This window comes from Marmota monax, unplaced genomic scaffold (assembly GCF_021218885.2).
Source record: "Marmota monax isolate L192 unplaced genomic scaffold, Marmota_monax_Labrador192_F-V1.1 WCK01_AAM20220418_F8-fsc00284, whole genome shotgun sequence".
Taxonomy (NCBI): domain Eukaryota; kingdom Metazoa; phylum Chordata; class Mammalia; order Rodentia; family Sciuridae; genus Marmota; species Marmota monax.
In genome coordinates, this window is record NW_026694275.1 from 1,021,045 (window position 1) to 1,034,147 (window position 13,103).

A 13,103-nucleotide genomic window follows, 5' to 3' on the forward strand; every position below is an offset into this window, starting at 1 on the left:
CCGCTGCTAAGCTGGCCCCTGCTTTTTCTAACAGACCTCTTTGCTGCTGCAGGCCTCCCCCACATTGTGTACCCTTTAGAAAAAAAGTCAGCATTTGGCTACCAAGGATGTGGAACCCCATCAGGTCAGTGCTGTATAAGGCAGCATCTGGGTCAGGGCAGAAGCCTGAGCACACAGGTTTCACAAATGACCTGTCGCCACCCCAGAGGTTGCACCCATCCCAAGGATGGCCTGGCTTGCTGGCTGATCCACTGAGGAGACAAGCCCTTCAACCTCCACGCAAATGCTTGGGCAGCTCTTTCCATCACTGTGCCCCCATCAGCCCTGCTCAATTACTTCAAGAAGGTCTCTGAGCCACAGTTCATTGCAACTATCGTTTATTAAAAAATATATGTCTCCTTGGAAGGAACACTGGTAAACCAACTAGTGTCATGCTTACTTTGAATCTTTGCTTTTCTTCCCCAGGAGGGAGGGAGGGAGGGTCCAGCATCATTCAGACATGTCAGTTACCATCACAGAATCAACACTCCCTGCTCACCCCCCACATCAGAGGCACGATGGCCATAACTTCATCCCTCTTTGCCTTCAATCCAGTGTACTGCCCAAGGGAAAGCTGCTGCCCTTTCATTACCCTCATTCTGGGCCCCACACTTTACAGTTAGCCTCAGTATGCTGGTAGGATAACTGTGAACAGATTTCCTGAATTTGGCTGGTAGTGCTTAAAGCATCTTCAACACTTGTGTCATTTGCACTGGTCCTAATCCAGTGGGCTCAACTTTAGGGCCAAGCATTTCTATATTCTCCCCTACGTCTTCCCTCCAGCATGGAGGTGAGGGAGGCACGTTGGCTTCAAAGGAGCACAGTGGGGAGGGGGGGAAGGCTGGGCTACCCTTGCTGCCCGCATTGGTGGTGGGCAGAGAACTCCCTGGACCGCAGTCACTGCCATCAGACTCTGGGAGAAAGCAACAAGGTCTCACGGCTCACCAGTAAGTGAATCTTAGCTCTACAGCTCAAATTTATAGCATTAAATTCTACTTTCTTCTTGAAGAAACAGTAAGCTACCAGCTGTTGGTGAGGGGGCTGGGGTAGGGCATATGGAGCAGCTGCAAAAAATACCCAAATCAAACTCACTACATGGCTGGCCAAGCCAAATGCTGTTCTATCCCAGCAGAGAACTGGAAGGCAAGCACCTCCCTGTCCCTGTCGGTGGCCCCATGAAGGAACCCTAGAGTCCAGCATGTCCTTGGCAGGCAAGTGAAGGGCCAGTGTGGCAGTGCGGGGGCCCAGCTCCTCCCCAGCCCATTGGGCCCCGCTTTCCCTCTGCTGACTGGACGGCCACGACCTGGCTCCTTCAGAAGCTTGGAAGCCTTTAGAACATTGGCAAATTGGATTCTACGCATTCACTTAAATAGTAAAAGTAAAATTTGGAATAATGAAAAGGCTGACACAGTAGCACAACATGATTTTGGTTTAACAGCAGCTTAAAAATGAACAAAAAGGAAACCTCTCATGCAGACACATCAGGTGGCATAAAACAATAGGCAATTTTATATGGAGCATCATTAGCCATTCTCTCTCTCTCTCTCTCCGCACACAGGACTGACTGAACCTCAGGGCAGCAGCTGCTCTCAGGTCAAGTCTCCAAACTTCACGCTCCCAGGCCAAAGCCCTTTCTCTCAGGCCTCAGGCTGACCCTGCCAAGAGTAAGCCTTAGCTCTCAAGAGAATGACCAAGTGTGCATGCCCTCCGTACAGAACTTTCTACCATTCTCAAACCCTTCTCAACCAGGTGGGATATAAGATGCCATCTGATTGGAATATGAAAATTAAAGCGTTTCTCTAATAACATAGTACCATTGACGAAGTCTCCATAGATTTTCTAGTCCCAATGTGTGTGAATATATATATATATATATTATAGGAGAGTGTATAATATATATATATAATAATTTCTATATATTTTATATAAATTACATATATATATCTATATATAAATAAGATACTTCCTGTTGCCATTACGTTGCACTGTTCAGAGCTGCAAGACAGCAGTACAGATGGGGAGAAGTGCCCAGGAGCACCTCATCATATGCTGCATTTAGCTCACTTCACAAGCCATGCAGCTGTCCAGAGTCTGTCTTTCCATCAGTCCTCCTCTCTTCTCTTCTGCTTGGTTTTTATGAAAACAATGGCTCTGACGGATTTGCACCTGTGATAGTGCTTGGGAAAGGTCCATGCAGGAATGGGCACAGTCACATGATGAGTGAGATGGCATCATCCCAAAAAATAAATGAAAACAAAACAAAAATTAAAAAAAAAAAGAACAGGACTAGAAAACTCAATTTTTTTTGACATATCTAAAAAATGGGACAAGAACAGTAGTCATTTGTTCTCCCCATGGGGACAGGAATGAAGAGGGAGGAGGGAAGAGGGACTTGATTTCTTCTGTTCACAAGAGAATGGTTGGAGGGGATTCTTCAGAGTTTTTCAGGGGATGGGACCCAAATGTAGTGCCCAGACTGGTCCTCAATGATTTGTTTGATTTTGTTATAAATCTCTTCCAGTGAGTCACCCTGTACAATGGCTAAAGTGAAGAGGAAAACAAAATTATTACTGTGGTCCACAGCACACTGCCCAAACCCCGGTCATCCTGCCTCTCCCAACAATCCTACAATGCCCCCCAGCATGATGGCTACTCACAGGAGCCCAGGCTGGCTTCACTAGTCAATTGTCAGCGAGTTCAGGGCAGGAGGGGAACTGGCTAGTTGCCTGTGCACAGGGCTACAAGTCAACTCTCTGAGACAGGCAGAGTAAGTAGCAATGAACAGGAAAATGTGTTTATTCACAAGATGTTTACTGAGCACCCACTACATGCCAGACACTGCAGCTCATGTTGCTCTTGGCCACCATAAAGCCAGCAGCTTGTAATTCTAAAGCAGCTTCCCTCAAAGATTTGGAAAATTCCAGTTATCCAGAGGAAGAGCAAAAAAACCACAATTTCTGGCAAAAGGCAGTGCTCCTGGGGCTGTCACATCTGCTCTGTGTCAGAGGTCAGCCCAACAAACAAGGACACGGATGCTGACGGTAAAGGGAGCTCCAAAGACCCAAGGCAGGTGAGTACATTTCTGAATTATTTACCCAGAAAACCTGGCAGCACCACCAGCCTCAATTTCCTCAGCACCACCCTGCACACGCATACATATGTCACTGTACTTTAAAAGGTGAGGGATGGTTGCCTTCCCAACCTTTTGGGAAATGACCTTCTAAAATAAGTGACCACACAGACACACTCATACACATATGCACACATTGACAATTTGAACAACACTCCAAGAAATCATCACCAAACGTTTATTCAGCACCTGAAACATGCAAGGCAAATACGAGGAAGAGATGGAGGGAAACAAAGTTATAATAGAGGGGGCCTGCAATCTAGTAGGGACAGGAAGACAGAATGAACATACCAATGATCCAAAGCAGCAGCTAATGAGTATTTATGATACAAAATGGCTAACCTGCTATGGCCAGATGGAGGGAACTTGATTGCTTAGGAAGGTTTGAGCTCAATAGCTCCAAAGCATCCTGAAACTCTGACAGGCTTCCTAAGCTCTGGCTAAACCTCCCTGAGACATTTTCAGGATCAGGTGTCTGGTTGGTCCCATAGTACCCCTGGCTGGACTTCAGGGATTCTTACCTGTAAAGTATTCTCCAAACTCCTGCTCCAGTTTCATGGCTTTGTCATAGATCTTATTTGCTTGTTCATATGTCTGCCGTCGATTCATTTCCCTACCAAAGAAACAGAAGGAAAACTAGTTCCAAAGGAGATCTTATGTTTTCATTAAAACACAGGATTGTTCCAGTTTTCCTGAATACCTGCTCAACTATTCTCTCATGGTGGCCCACGGCCAACTCTTTCCTCAAATCTTTCAGGGTTAAAATCCCAATCAAGGGCATATGACAGGCACGCCAAACAGACTGAGAGGCACATGGTCTCAGCTAGGGTACAGTTTCCTTCAAGCTTCTACAGGGTTCCATCCCTGGCCAACAAGTTATTTTGTTCTCCATTTCCTTTCCAGGGCACCGTCCTATCTGGCTATGTTTGAGCCTCAGTGGACACTTACATAAGTGCTTCAATGGACTTGGGCTTGATGAAAATGGCAATGGGGTAAAGTTGTGCTTGCTGCAGTCTCTTGATAGCATTGCCGGAAACATCTAAGATGCAGTGTTTGCCCTGAAAAAGAAGACCTGTATCAGCTAACCTACCCCTGGTCCACCCAATTCCAAATACAAATCCAGTGGCATTCCAAACATCCGCTAAAGGGGGACCCAGAGCCACCCAGAGTGGCCCAGAAGTTCCTATTCTTGAGGTACCCAGGCCCAGCTTTTTGCTTCTACTATCCAGAAAAGGCTACTTCTGCCTAAAGGTCCCTATTCCATGGTGGGTGATGTCTCAGTATGAATTTTGTAAGGGAAATAGGCACCTTTATCAAAAGGATGAAAATATGCAGAACTGTGTGGCTTTGAGATTACCACTGGCAATCTCTGTGTTGAAACTCGGGCCGGAATATTTCTGTCTTCACTTTGAGGGTCCCAGTTAATCAGGACATCCCTCTGCTTACCCTCTCTGCAACTGCCCGCACTGACTGGATGCTGGTCCCATACAGATTATCGTTGAACTGGCCCGCCTCAATGAATTTGTTGTCCTGAATATCCTTTTCCATTTGTTCTCGGGACACCACAAAGTGGTAGTCCTGTCCATCCACCTCATTATCACGCCGAGGCCGGGTGGTATCTGAAAAAAGAAAGGAAATGCTATGCTACCAAAGGGCAATGATCTGTGCTGGGCCACTAAAGCTCACTTGGTTCTCTCATCTGGGAGAGTCACAAGGCCACCCCAATATTGTTCCAATTGAGTGAGAAGAAAAAGGTCAAGAAGTCTGTCTTGTCTATTTTTCTTCTGACTTCCAGTTCTCACACAGTGGAGACTATTTGTTTTAGCATAAACTAGACCAAAAAGGTGGAGCAGAGGGTATGGAGCTTGGCATGGGAATCAGTAAACCTAATAAATGGTTCATTGAGTCACAGAACAAAAAAAAATTACATTTTTTTTTTTTTTTGGCTGGGCTACCTCATTCATCTAATCATTCCTGACCATTGCCAAACTTCTCTCCAGGGCAGAGAGCAGCCAAGCCAAGAGTGTCTTAGTCCTCCCAACTCCATCAATTCTTGGAGAATATATTTCTGCCTATGCTCTTCCTGACTATCAAATGAATCCTGTTCCCAAGAACCCTAGAATCTGATCCCAGAGCAGCAATTTCCAGGCCCCCAGCCTCCGCTTCTTTTGGGCCTGCCTGGGCTCTTACGTGGCACACAGGATCCAAATTTATGTGGAAACTCAGAGATCAGGTCATCATTGACTCGGTCTTTCATTGGACCCAAGATGATCACAGGCCTTGCGTAGTGAACTAGGAAGGAAGAACATTGAGACAGTGAACAGAAGGCCCACAAGGAATCCAGTCCACTGCTAAGTCTGACTACCAGAGTAAAAACTAAAAAGACATCAACAAGCCATTAGTTTGAGAATATCTTTTTTTTTTTTTTGGCAGGGGGTGTGGTACCAGGGATTGAACTCAGGGGCACTCAACCACTGAGCCACATCCCCAGCCCTATTTTGTATTTTATTTAGAGACAGGGTCTCACTGAGTTGCTTAGGGCCTCACTTTTGCCAAGGCTGGCTTTGAACTCGAGATCCTCCTGCCTCAGCCTCCCAAACTACTGGGATTTTACAAGTGTGCATCACCACACCTGGCTAGTTTGAGAATATCTAAGTCCTAGGCAAGTCTGAAACCAGGAACATCTCCCCTTCCAAGGGACTCAGGAGAGATATCTACATTGACACCAGTACTGTGCAAGGTTTTGGTCAAGCAGACACTGAAGGGAGGATCTGAGCCCTCTCTTTTAACAGAGGCTGCACTCACTAAAATAGACATCCCCTTGCCTTTCTCATAAATCTTCCCTCTCCTTGGAAGGCATCCCAGCAATGGGCAAAAGAAGAGCAAGAGGAGCACAATGGATGGTCTCTACCTTTGCCATGACCCAGGGGCTGGATAGGCAATGAGTTGAACCTTCCTTCTCCCTCAACCCCCTCCCTTCTGCTGCTATGGTAGCCCACACCATGAGCAGGAGACTAGCATAAAGGCAAGAGTCTTGGAAAGGGACTTACTTTCTTGCCTTGTCACTGGCTCATATGACAAAATAGCATCTTCTTGTCCTTCTGCAACAAAAAAGGGAGACAGGTTAGCACTTCATGATCTGCTTCCCTGTATATGACATTCACTGCACCTTCAACCCAGCCACAAAACTATCTTCTCCAGTGGTCCTTCTCCATACCACCTGCCCCATGATCCTCTCTGCTTTCAGTGGGTGAGAAGGTGTGGGAAGCCTTGCTGGCCCAGAGCAGTGTCCGCAGTTCTCTTATTCAGTGAAATACTTCTGAGCAGAGGGCTAAGACCCAGAAGCAATGAAGCTTCCACCCAAAACCACCCCATTTTCCCCTAAACTTTTCTTATAGGTAAGTTGAGTGTGTTCAGTGGCCCTCGTGTTCTAGAAAGAATCACAGGGACACTTCAAGTGGTCGAGACACATTTGCCTGAGACCTTTCACCTGTAGGCAGAATTGGTATTCATGCAGATCCCCAAAGCTGCAGCTGAACTCTGCCCTTTTATGGGTCTACCTACCCACCCCTCTACCCAACCTCTGGATGAAGCATCCATGTAGCCTGGCAATGACGAGGGTTTCCTGAAATAGTTGCCAAGCTACTTGGCACTAGATACCTGGAGGTCCCCAAGTATCTGACAACAGTTAACAGGGAAGGCAGTGATAGCTATGTTGAGCCACAGGATACTTCCTAAAAGGCTTCTTCAGAGCCTAATACTCCTGGATAGAATTTTTAAGGCATCTAGCCATCTCAGCTCCTAAAGGCTAATGTTCCCAAAGGCCATGAGGTTCAAATTGTGGCTTCTATGGTCTAGTCACGGACTCTCCCAAGGAAAACTGGGTAATTTCCTTCCTGATTATGTGACCCAGCCAAAAGGCAAGGAGGTCCTTGCAACCTAGAAAGGCAGATTCAGGACAGTTTTTCATAGGACACATTTTGCTTTTGGTCTCTGAGCAAATCTGGAAACCTGGCAGCATCTAAGTCCCTCAGTGCCCATGGCAGAGATTTGCTCCTTGACAGTTCACCCTTTCCAGGGCCCCAGGGATGCTTTCAAATCTGGTTCTGGCCAGAACTACAGGGCTTATACTCTCCTTTAATTCATAGGGCAAACTTTGTCCCACAAGGAGAACGAATGGCCACAGCATTTCCAGGGTCTCAAAGTGTACATGGCTAAAAGGAGCAGCAGCCTCTGAGCAGGAATGGCAGCTGTGCAACACTGGAATGAGGATGGCAGGGACACATGGTGGAGCTACATGACATGGGGGGGAATGACACACACTTACTGGAACTGCTTTCGCTGTCACTGGTGTTGGATGTCACTCCCTCTGCAAGCCAACAAGAAAGAGACTCCAATTCAGAACACACCACTGAGAGATCACATGCAGCACAAAACTCAAATGCTCAGGAATGAGACACTGAGCTTCCAACTGAGTCAGGCCACAGGAGGCCTGCCACATCCAGGCCACCAACTGGGAGGCACAGCTCCAATCCTGACACCCTGGACACCTCCTACTTGTCCCCAGAGCCCTCTCAGTCTGCCAAGTCTCTCCCTAGGCACTAGAAGACTCACTTCCTTCCACAGCATTCTCTTCATCTGAACCAAACAAACCAACTTGGATGGTTTCCAAATCCTATCACAAACTGCATCCCCCAAGGCTAATGGCAGGAAAGAAAAGATAGGGACAGATGCAGAGAAAAGTCCAGGGACCATGCTACTCATGAATTTCCCCCAAGACAGAGCCCCTGAAGTACAGGACCATGTGGTACTCCACAACTTCTTGGGCTAAACACTGGAGAGGCTGAGCAGTCACCAGGGAACACTGCTCTGACCTCCAGTGGGACCCACAGCCCTTTTGCCACCACTCCTAAGAAGGTGAGCTTGGCTTCAGCATGAGAGGGATACACCTTGATCCACCCTAAGACAGATGTGTCAAAACACAAAGACGACAAAGCAACAAGGACATTTCCAGGACAAGACAGCCACCCTGTCTCAGATAGTTGGGACCTTCCCATCTGTGAGTGTGGGTGGAAAGAACTCAAGCAGAGAGCAGCTTTCACAGAAGGCCCAAACAAAACACACCCCTCCCAGGATGACAGGCAGATGAAGATGAGACATAGACACACCACACTATGGAGAGATGCTGCTCGTTTCAGTCAAGGCCACACTGTTCCAAACCATGATATGCTGTGGCTCCCCCAGGAAGGACTGGCTGAGCTGCCACCCAAGGCTAGCCCCTGACCGACCCTTGGTGTCAGCTCCTTTACCCTTAGCCTTTATTACTTATTGAAGGAGAGTACGTGCTTACAGAACCCAGTGGCAAGGCTGTGGATCTACATCCCTCTACACACAGAGGGATAGCCCATAAGGCCCCATCCTCTAGGTCCTTTCATTTTCCACCCTGGGATTATTTTCCAGGATGAAGAGGCCAAACTTTCCCCAAGACAAAGCACTAGATATATGTGGTCTACAAGTGGTGCTGAAGTCCCCACCAGATGGGTGCAGCCCCTTAGAGGCTCTAAGTAAGCCTGTGCTGTATACTGAGGGCCTGCCTCTGCTGAGATAGACCAGGTGCAGGGGTTCAGTGCCCTTGCCCCTAGTTAGAGGTAAGAGCTATAAGAGCTACATTCCCTAAGCTCACTTAGTATGGTGTCACTGGGAGAAGTCAACCAACAGGCACCCTCCCCTTGACAACAAGCTAGACATGAGCTGAGTGCTTGCCTAGGGAATCATGCTGAGGGCCCACCACTTAGGGGTGCAGAAGGAAAACACAGACATGAATGCTAGGAAATTATTAGGTACCAGGGATCCAGAGCAAAAGTAATAACATTTGGAGTCACATGCCCTTCCTCCTGCCATGGGAACAGAGTTATTGAAAGAACTGCCCTCCCCTCACCCTTCACCCTCACCCATGTCCCCTACACCCCCACCCTCCACTACCTTCAACCATGCCATAAATAGTCAATGGTGTGCAAGTTTGACTTACTCAGGTTCTTTGCTCCATAATAATCGTCACTTAACCCAGGGAAGTCCTAATTTCACGGACAGCAAGAACAAAGAGAGGGGGAAGGGGTGGGAGGGGTGGGAGGGAGGGAAGGAGAGAATTGGGGAGAAGAGGAAAACACAGAGAAAAAAAGACAAGGGGAAGGAAGAATACAGAGGCAGGTGAGCATTAGTGACAGAAGTATGAAATACCATGAAGACCTAGAGCTACAGCAAGGTGAAGAACTCTGCCACAGAAAGAACATCCCAGGTCAGGTCAGGTCAAGTATCTGGACTTGATGCTATTCTATTTCTTGCCAGAGGGCTCTGGAGCTTTCTGAGGTTGTCCATAGCCCATAGCCCCACAGGACACAACAGGCGACACTCTAAAGCATGGAATACCTGCTTTGATCAAAGTTGTAGAGCCCAAGTCTCTGTGTTTTCCCTAAAATCATCATTCCCCTCTGTGGGCACATGTCCACATGTGCCACAGCAGGCAGACAGAATAACCATCATTTAGGGGAGCTTTTGCCCAATAATGCCTCACTCTGTCTAAACCCTTCAGGGAAAACTGCTACTGTCTGAGGTGTGACTTCTAACTGCTTGGATGAGTTCAGCTTCTAGAGAATAGGCATTGGGCAGTTTCAACCCTGTTGCCCAACAGGCACCCCCACCAGCTGGACAACTCAGCAGCGATACCTCCCAAGGCTGGGCTCTGCACAGAGGTTCTGGGACTCATCTGGTGAACTGTGGTGACATCACCTCAGAAATGTATCTCAAATAGCCTCCTATTGCTCATGGGAAGAACCAACTTCCCCTGTCACTAAACGACCCCACAATGATGAGCCTTGACCTTCATCTGGATGAGGGCACCTAGTATCTAGCAGGTATACCCCAGACAGCAGCAACCCCCACATACCAGGACCATGAATCAGAGAGGCCTAAAAAAATGCCATTTCCTATCAGAACGAGTCATCCTCCTGCTAGTTCCAATAGCCCCAGACTACAAGATCAATGGTAAACGAGAGATGTTTACAATTCACAGTGAGACAAACAAGAAGCTATTTTTTTTCAAGTCTGATACTATGTTTAAGGTCAGGGCCAGAACAGTTAATTTCTGAGGCATACAGTATGGTAAGAAGATTTATCAGGATTAGTTCTTAAAATTAAGGTACCTCAGTGTTACAGCTTTTTCTACCAAATCAACTTTGTGTTTCTCAATAAATCTTTATTTAGACAATGTTGAGTAACACTGCTTCCATGACAACCCATTTTAAGCAGGAAGGATTTTCAGATGGAAACACTCTGTTGACACTCTGGGATGACAGTGACCCTGCTGAGGGCCATGTGGATTTCCCGTGTGCTTATGCATATACATGGAATTCCAGAAGTAGTCCTGGAGCCAGGAATCTGGGGAAGAACAGGCTCTTCTCTTGATATAGATGAGTGAAGTTAAGGGAAAGAAAACATAAGAGGAAGAAGCCAGGAGAACAACACTGAGTCCCTAGACCTTGTTCTCTTAAAAAAATAAAAACACATACACACACATTTTTCTAATCCTGAACACTGGCTGAAACCTGCTCCTTGCCACCACAGCAGAGCTCCGTCTGGCACTTTCAACACCAGTGCCAGGGACATCCTGGAGGATGGCCCTGGGACCAGTCCCTCAGAACTTCCAACATTCATTCCAAGTGAGGAGCTGGGCAGATAAGCCCCAACATCACCCACTGCAGGACAATTTCTGCCCTGACTCTGGAAATAAGCACTGTGTGGACACACACCCTTGCCCTCGCCCAGACTCCTGGTGAGGGAAGGGCAGCTGAGGACGAGAGGACCGGGCTGAGGATGGTCTGCTCTCTGGACTCTGCTGCTACTTACGTTCCTGTATGCTGCTCTCCTGGGCCATGTTTTCTTTGCTCTTGTAAAATGGAAACTTTCGAGAGAGGCGGAAACTCTTTTTACGTTTCGTTTTGATCGACTGTGAAAGAACATGAAAATGGAGGGGAAGGACAGAAGGAAAAAAAAAAACAGAACAATGGATTTTAAAGCATGCAAGAAAAACTAAAATGGAGACAATGGTGAGCTAAATAAAAGACCATCTTACACAAATGGAGTCTATGAGATTAAATGAAAGTTGATGTAAGAGGAAAATTATGTTTACAGGAAAATGTTGTGGGGATGTTAGAAGTTTCTACCTAATCCAGCCTCAATAGCACTCACTGGCACTTCCTAAAGAACAAAGGTCACTGTAGCCTCCTGGACACAGGCCCTAAGGTGTCACTGATACACACAGAGTCATCTACTCCATGCCTCTCTTCCCTCTACTGCTCCGGAAGTTCTTTGGCCTGTGAAGCTTATAGAAGAAAAGGGGTGAATGCAGAAGCCCTCCTGCCTCATGTGGTCTGAAGGGAGGTGGGAGCTTGGGGCAGGCCTTTATGGCAGGATGATGAGAACAGGTTCTTCCCCACAGCTCTGACAGGGTCTGTAGCCAGGAAGATACCCATGAGTGTCTTCATGTTCCCCAACAAGTCAGCCAACTCCAGCACATCTTCCAGAGCCAGTTACCCAGGGGCAGGGGCACAGACTAGCTATGGACTTTAAGTGCTCCCTCTCTGCTTCTGAAAAGCAGTCAATTTTCTGACATTTCAGAGTCAGACCCCTGAAAAAGAGACATTCTTTTGTGCTCCCCAGTTCTCTTATATATCAGACTGAACTCTTCTTCACATCCTGGATGACTTCCTTGGGGGTCCCCACTTACCCTATTAGACTCAATCATCCCTGTCCTGGCATGGAACTTCACAGTTTTCAATCGAGCTCGCTCTTTCTTTTCCACTCTGTTTGGGAGTCAAAAAGAAGTCCTGTTACTACCAGCACATGGTCTCAGTGGCAGGTGGGCTGCTCAATGAGAGCAGCTACTCCTTGGCTCACAAAGTGAAAACCATGTCCAAAGTACCAGTTCAAGACCAGAAAGGCTTTATCAAGGCACATCCACCACTCTCATGCAATTTATGGTATAACAGGAAAATAAGACAGACACATCAGCTTGTGATCATGACAACTTACCTCTTCTTACTGGGGATTACGCCAATCTGCTCACTCTCTCCATGTGGGGTCACCAGCCTTGCCTGCCACCACTCATCATCAGAGGCATTAATGACATGTAGAATGTCACCATAAGAAAAACTAAGCCCCTGGCTTGGCAGGCAGCTGTCCCGAGTCCGATCATAGTCAAACAGGGCCCTGGAACACATGGTGAAAGATGAAGTGATCATCCAAACCCTCAATTCCTGAGGACCGGCACCCTGAAAACTCAGCAGCAGAATGCCAGTCCAATAGCACAGATGCAGCAGCCTTGCAGCAGACAGGAAGGGATTATCTGGGAGACTGCATTCTTCTTGCAGTAAACATACACCTCCTTTTTTTGTTTTTTAAAGAGACAGAGAGAGAGAGAGAATTTTTAATATTTATTTATTTTTTTTTTTTTAGTATTTGGTGGACACAACATCTTTATCTTTATGTGGTGCTGAGGATTGAACCCAGCGCCCCGCGCATGCCAGGCAAGCGCGTTACCGCTTGAGCCACATCCCCAGCCCCAACATGCACCTCCTTTAAAAAAAAAAAAAAATTCTCCCGACAGGGGGCATAAGAAAAAACCTTAAACCTTTTACAAATCCCATCTCCTCTCAGTTTTTGGATACAAGGTAGAAGCCCAAAGTAGAATCTCCTCACTATCCCTCTCCCTCACCCACATCCTAAGAAAGTAGCTTCACCATTGAGTCTCTCAGTTTACAAATATGTTCAAAAAATAGGACAAAAAACTACAGGGCTGGGGATATAGTTCAGTTGATAGAGTACTTGCTTTGCATGCATAAGGCCCTGGGTTCAATCCCCAGCACCACCAAAAAAAAAA

At 47.0% G+C, this 13,103-nt stretch overlaps 1 protein-coding gene across 6 annotated transcripts in view; it reads right to left on the minus strand.

Annotated features, from left to right (window-relative positions):
- Positions 1-1,453: 1,453 nt before the first annotated feature.
- The window catches only part of Dlg3 (discs large MAGUK scaffold protein 3), a 54,169-nt gene continuing 42,519 nt past the window's right edge, over positions 1,454-13,103 (minus strand). For 3 of the 6 annotated variants that reach the window (XM_058586295.1, XM_046467058.2, XM_046467060.2), the window contains 10 exons: positions 12,257-12,433; positions 11,952-12,027; positions 11,072-11,171; positions 7,497-7,538; positions 6,220-6,270; positions 5,360-5,461; positions 4,616-4,788; positions 4,118-4,227; positions 3,691-3,782; positions 1,454-2,580 (listed from right to left, as the gene is read on the minus strand). In XM_058586295.1, coding sequence (XP_058442278.1) covers positions 2,474-2,580; positions 3,691-3,782; positions 4,118-4,227; positions 4,616-4,788; positions 5,360-5,461; positions 6,220-6,270; positions 7,497-7,538; positions 11,072-11,171; positions 11,952-12,027; positions 12,257-12,433 — 1,030 coding nt within the window. In that variant the 3' untranslated portion in view covers positions 1,454-2,473. Of the gene's footprint in view, positions 2,581-3,690; positions 3,783-4,117; positions 4,228-4,615; positions 4,789-5,359; positions 5,462-6,219; positions 6,271-7,496; positions 7,539-9,197; positions 9,244-11,071; positions 11,172-11,951; positions 12,028-12,256; positions 12,434-13,103 lie in introns of all 6 variants that reach the window. The other 3 variants (XM_058586297.1, XM_046467056.2, XM_058586296.1) reach the window with 3 other exon arrangements.